The following is a 6,660-nucleotide window of genomic DNA, read 5'->3' as shown; positions in this document are numbered from 1 at the left end:
AGAAACCAACCAAGAGGAAAAAAACCTTTTAATTGGCAAACAGCTGCATTAAGAAAAGGCTAGAGCTATGACAATAAAGTCAAGTGCATCAGGCAAGGCCAGTAAAATTTCATTTAATTCTTTGGAAAACAAGTGATTGATAATAAATAAGCTTGTTTTGTTTTCCCTGGTGTTAGCGGTGAGCAGGTAATAAGCTGAGATAATGCAAGATATAGTTGAATCGGTTTATATCTAGATGCAATTGTACATGGGAAAAATACAAGTAACTGAGAAATTCATAGTATTACGGAAATAAAAGGAGGCTATCAATTATAATAGCTAAATAAATGGATTGGACTGCAGAATGGACTAAGCCACATAAAGAGAGCAATTAGAGGAAAAGCCCGCACGGAGATTTGTAATACATTCTACTCCAGAATACGGCGGAGTTCACCTATCCGAAGAACTATTTGCAAGCACAAAATCAAGTAATATCAAAGCCTGCACAGGTAATCAAGCAAAACAAAAGGCAAGCCTCCAATACATGGCATAACCAAGCATGTACAAATAACAGAATGTCAGTTTTTATTCTCACTTGTCGTCAATTACTATGCTTGATCCAATTGGTTTCCTCCAGCAATTAACAATAGGCATTCACGAAAGATTAAAACCCTAAGAATTGTGCAAACAAAAGAGCTCTCCAGTAATCTAAACTTGAATCATTTATGAAAAGAAACAATCATGTGACAATTAGCTTTCCAAGAATGCAAGCTGGAACTCAAATAGCCGTCAAACAAAGTTCAGCTACCAGTACGTGCACGAGGAACGATGAAGTTAATTGCTATGTACATTTATTGAAGACAAGGTAAATATACAAAGCCATTAAACATGTTTCCGTCATCAAACAATCTATATGCCAAAATAACCACAACAAAACCTTTCTACGCAATAATAGGAAAACAGCGCAACTACTTTTCTTTTCTTTTTTCTTTTTCTTCAATTTTCTTTCTTTTTTTTTTTTCCTTTTTTCTCTTTTCCCACGCTGGGACGATTGCATCAGCAACAACATCAGGGATCACCAGCATCAGCCATTGCCATTCAAAGAAGGGGAACTTTACTCCCCCTACGAACCCTAAATCGCAGAAAATGATTCCAAGTCATACCCGTCCCTTGCCGTCTCCAGTCCCGCCCCCCTGCGAGCCCTCCAATTCTCGTACTCCGGATCGTCGGTGGGTAACTCATAGCGGCAGACAGGGCACGTGTTCCGGATGGCGAGCCATGGAAGGATGCACTGGCGATGGTAATCATGCGAGCACGGCAGCCGCGCGACGTGCTCCTGCAAGGACATCTCATCCTTGCAGACCGCACAGACAAGGCTATCTTCCCCAGTCAGGACGACCACCGGGAGGCTCTCCACCACCGACCTCGCCGCCGGCGGGCTGCCCATCCTGCCTGAGCGGTCGTAGTATCCCGCAAGCTGCCCGGTCAAGATCTCGTACTCCGAAGTATTCAGAAGATCCTCGTCCTCGTCCTCTTCGAAAACTTGTTGTGCAGGGTTCCGTCCGGAGGCGTCCACTGCAAGAAGAACCTCCCAGTCGATGCTCCGACCCGCATCAAGATCATCGTGGCTGTGGCCGTCGTCGTCATCCGATTCTCCTCTCCGCGTGGACCCGTCCTCTTCCGCCGATCCGACCAGCATGCTGAGGACCTCCACCTCCCTATCATAGGCATGCCCGCCATCGACCTCCTCCCAATCCAGTTCCTCCGCGCGGTCGGTAGCCCGTTCCTCGTCGATCCGGAGGCTGTTCCAGCACAGCGGCGACTCTGGACCGCCGGCGTTCAAGCTGACGACCGAATCCGAATCCGAATCGAATCCGACGACCACCCGCAGCCCCTCGCCCTCGCCCGCGCAGGGATCGAGGGGCTCGCGCAGGGAGGCGGGAGGGGCGAAAGAGCGGCGGGCTTCGTAAGCAAACCCGCCTAACCCTAGGCCGATGCCGAGGTAGTCGGATCCCATGTCGTCGGCGGAGTCGAGGACGGGGAAGGCGGAGGAATCGAGAGCGACGAGATCTAAGGTTTCGTTGTGGTAGTAGTAATCTTGATCGTCGACTTGTTCCTCGCCGTAGATCTCATCAAAGGGGAGAAAGAAGAGGTCGGCGACCTCAGCCATGAGAGAGAGAGAGAGAGAGCAGAAGGACGATTGCGGGTGGGCGGAGGACGAAAGGGCGCGAGTAGAGGAGGATGGACATGCCAATTCAGTCTTTGATTGCTAGTGCGAGTTTAGGTTGGCCCGTCACAACGCAACTAGTTAACTACTGATCCAATCAGAGTAGAGCCCGAGTGCTAAGACCTATTTACTGTTGGTTCCCAATAATTCCAGGTTTTTCCCACTTTCCTCTTCAATCTACAATCAACTTCCAACTGCTATTTTTTTTGTTTTTTTTGTTTGTTTGTTTTAACCTAATCTCAATTGGGTTTACGCCAATTTGCATAAAAAATTTACTAATTTTGAGAATTTGCAAAAATAAGCTGTTTTTTTGGATTTTGTAAATTCGGTCCAAATTTTTAAAAACATGACCAAATTATTCCTCTTCGAAATACAAAAAAATACATTAAATGTCTTTAAAAAATACAACTTTGCAAGTCATTATTCAGCTATCTTTCTCTTGAAAAATAGAATTCTCATCTAAGATATAAATAAAAAAACTCCAAATAATAATAAAAAAAAGAAAATGTAATACTCATTAAATAGTGCAATATCCTCTTCCAAATATTGCAATATTTGTGCAAATAGTGCAACATATACATTGTTTATATACATATTGCATGATTTTTATATTAAATTATAAATAATATAGTATATTACGCATAAATAAAATAATATAATACAATATATTATAACAATCATGCAATATATATATATAGCCGATGCATATGTTGTACTATTTATACAAATATTTATTACTATTTATGTAAATGTTACACTATAATGAGAGAATGTTATATCATTTAGATGGTATATTGCACTCTTTCATTTTTAAAATTAAATTGTATTATATATTAAATAAAGTGTCAAATTTTTTGAAAAAAATAACTGCAAAGTCATAATTGCATGTACTTTTTCTTGAGAGATGAGAATCCTCATTTAAGACAAAATAAAAAATAAAGTATAATTAATAAGATTAAAAAGTGCAACATTCTTTCCCAAATAGTATAATATTCTCTTCTAAATAGTGCAATATTTGTGCAAATAGTGCAACATAAATCTTTTATACACATATTGTATGATTTCTATACTAAATTTTGAATAATATATAATAAAAATCATGTAATATGTGTATAGCCGGTTCATGTGTTGTACTATTTATATAAGTATTTACACTATTTGTGTAAATGTGTCACGCCCCGAGCCCGATCCTTTTGGCCGGTTCGAGAGCGTCAAACAGACGCCGAACGGACAGAGCCTCCTCTGTCCACCCAAGGCTCAACAACAGGTACAGAAAGAGTAAACCACTAGCTTCTAAGGTTTCTATTTACCTTAGCTCAAGCCTTTATCTCTAGCTCATAAGGGTTCCTCTGCCCTATCATAGCTAACCACCCGACTCGGCTTCGAGTCAATCATCCGCGGATAGCCCGCGCGCTGGCTGCTCAACAGCCTACCGCTCTCAGCCCCCTAGCGGCGAAGTCGTCGCACACGCTAAGCTCGGCTCGAGTCGCACGACCTGTCCATCTGGTGGCGATCGCGTTGCTCTTACCCAGCGTGGGCTCGAGACATGACATACCGTCTGGCGGCGAACGGATCGCACCACACCCAACAACGGTCATGTCAGACTCAGCCACCTGGAGGCACCCGCATCGTACTTACCCAGCATGGCATCAGTCTGCTCTGGCGGCCTGATCCTCAATGGCTTAACCATCCTGGCGGCGAAAACGTCGCACAAACGCCACGGCAATGGCTCAAGCCCCGGGCGGTGATCTCCACGTGGTCACGCCCAATCTACCCACAGTACCAAGCTCGGCGGCGAAGTCGTCGCACACACGCCCTAGCTTGTACTAGGGACATCAAAAGTCCTGGGATTCCGGAATCCACTTTCCACAGGTCGAGGGTTCATAACCAACCCTATATTGTCGACCTATCTCATCCTAGTGGCTATACCACTATACTCATCAACCTAGGTTCCAACACTCTAGGTTCTATGTCCATGTCACTTAACCTAGGTACACTTGCTAGGTTCTTGTCCTCTTTGCCTAGATGTCCATTTCTAGGTTTACTAGTTCGACCTAGGTTTACTATCACTAGGTTCAATGCCACACACCTAGATTGTTCGACTCTAGGTTCACTAACACTAGGTTAGATGCCACTCGATCTATCTGACAACCTAGTTGTCCAATCCACTCTAGAGTTATTACCTCATGCTTCTCACTTAGCATTTACTCTATGCATCTTCATGCCTCATGCATCCTACTTAGCATTTCTATCTTATGCATTATTGTTAGCATGCGTTCTTTACATTACTTAACATTTACTCTATGCATCTTATCTAATATGCATTCTTACTTTACTCATGTCTACATGCACATGCATCAACAAGTGATTACATTGCTAAGACATAAAGGGCGACCTAGTCGCTTCGGTAAGCACAACCCACCTTAGATAGCTTTTCCGATTGCTCGTCGACACTTGCAATCGGCCTCCCGCGGCACTCGGCACCCGCTTGGGCCCGATCTCACAGTGGCTCCCCAAGAGCGCGCCGCTTCGCTGTTTCGAGTGTCAGCGACCTTCGCCTTGCCGCTACGGTGCTCGGGACCCACTCGCACAATTTGTGGACGCCGCCTTGGCCTCCCAGGCGGAAACGAAGCTCCGAGCGCCCGTTTCTTCAACACCTTCGCGACGGCTCGTCGGATCGCCGAACCGACTTCGCCAACGTGTTTCGTTACCTACCAATTAGGTTAACAAGGGGTCAAATGAGATCAATCTCATCTATTTACAAAAACCCCACTTTGATGCCCTAGATGCCATTATTGCCAAATCCACCAAATCGATCTATGATTTGGGGTGAAATCATCTAAATAGCATGCTAGGGTACCACTAAATCCATTTCTAGGGTTTTAGAACCCATCTCAAAGAAATCACCATGAGAAGCCATGAAACTCACCTCTCCAAGAGCTCCAAGGAGAAGAAGAAGACGAAGAGGATGACGATGGCGACGATCTCCTGCATCTCCTCCATCTTCTCCTTCTTTTTCTCCTCTCTTTTCCTTTCTCTCCTTTCTTTCTTTCCCTTTTTCCTTCTTTCCCTGCTTCGCACGATCAGAGAGAGGGAGAGAGAGAAAGAGGCTGAGGGAGTGAGAGAGAGAGAGAAATATCCCTCTCTAATACCCTCTCACATATTGTAACAATATCCCCAAAGGCCCCTCAACTTTTCGTCTCTTACACAGCCCTCTCTGGGCATCCCGCGCGCGGAGGGACCGGTCTCCCCGACCTGGGACCGGTCCTCGGGGCCTTCCCCCGCGGACACGCGTTCGGGAACCGGTCCCTCCCTGAGAGACCGGTCCTCGGGAGACCGGTTCCTCTCAGAGAGACCGGTTCCCGAGAGCTATACTTTCGGGACTTAGCCGATTTTCGGCTCTTCTCACTGATGTCGCAGGCTGGGACCGGTCCCTCCTCTGCCAGGGATCGGTTGCATCAGCAACCCCACAGCCTGCGGCTGATGGGACCGGTCTCTCACCTCCAGAGACCGGTCCCCGAGAGCAACTTCAGCCCAAAAATGCTATTTGCATTATTTGCTCTCGCGGACTCCATTCTAATGCACTTCTCGATTCTCGTGCATCCTAAGCTTTTCCAAAGCTTATCCATTCGACCATTAGTCGATCCTGGACGAAGTGCAACCCTCGGACTTCGAGGATTCACATTGTTACATAAACAAACAATGTTAGACGAAGGTAGAGAAGTATTAGTAAATAAAGCAATGTGATCACTCTTTTCTTCGTCACTTGAAGATGATTCACTAGAAGAAGAGTCATCCCAAGTTTTTGCTTGCAAAGCCTTTTGCTTATAAGTCTTCTTTGAAGGACAATCCGTAGCAATATGGTCGTAGCCTTTGCATTTGTAACATTGGATTTCTTCTTCAAATTCATCCTTTTCCTTTGAAGACTTTGCAAGTTTTTTATCCTTAGACTTTGAAGATGAAGATGATTTAGAAAAAGATTTTTTCTTAGAAGTTGAAGGTTTATTCGATTTGCTCTTTCGGAAATTCCGGCGAAACTTCTTCATGATGAGCGCAAGTTGATGTTCGAAGTCGGCAAGTGAAACATCTCCGTCGGAATCCGAGTCGTCTTCTTCTTTCTTTGTTGCTTTGAGTGCAACCCCTGTGCTTTTAGAAAAAGACTTGGAAGAAGATTGATTAGTAGGAAAAGTCATCTCATACGTTTGTAAAGCGCCTACTAACTCTTCGACTTTCATCTCGTCCGGATGCTTAACCGTTTCGATCGCGGCAACCTTTGCTCGAAAGCGTTCCGGAAGAGTTCGAAGAATCTTTCTAACAACTTTAGCATCCGGGATTTTCTCTCCCACGTTAGCGCATGTATTCACAACGTTTTGTAGACGCGTATAGTACTCGGTAAAGGTCTCATTTTCGTCCATAAAAATTGAATCAAACTTGCTTGTTAGCATTTGCAATTT

General features: G+C 44.8%; 1 protein-coding gene across 1 annotated transcript; it reads right to left on the bottom strand.

Moving 5' to 3' along the window:
* LOC109725249 (E3 ubiquitin-protein ligase CIP8-like) lies at nt 684-2,278 on the bottom strand. The gene has a single exon (XM_020254358.1). It carries the CDS (start codon nt 2,147-2,149, stop codon nt 1,112-1,114), a length of 1,038 nt encoding a protein of 345 aa, XP_020109947.1. The 5' UTR covers nt 2,150-2,278; the 3' UTR covers nt 684-1,111.

Source organism: Ananas comosus, linkage group 19 (genome assembly GCF_001540865.1).
Source record: "Ananas comosus cultivar F153 linkage group 19, ASM154086v1, whole genome shotgun sequence".
Taxonomy (NCBI): Eukaryota; Viridiplantae; Streptophyta; class Magnoliopsida; order Poales; family Bromeliaceae; genus Ananas; species Ananas comosus.
The sequence above is the reverse complement of the archived record's forward strand: the minus strand, read 5'-3'. Positions and strand labels throughout refer to the sequence as shown.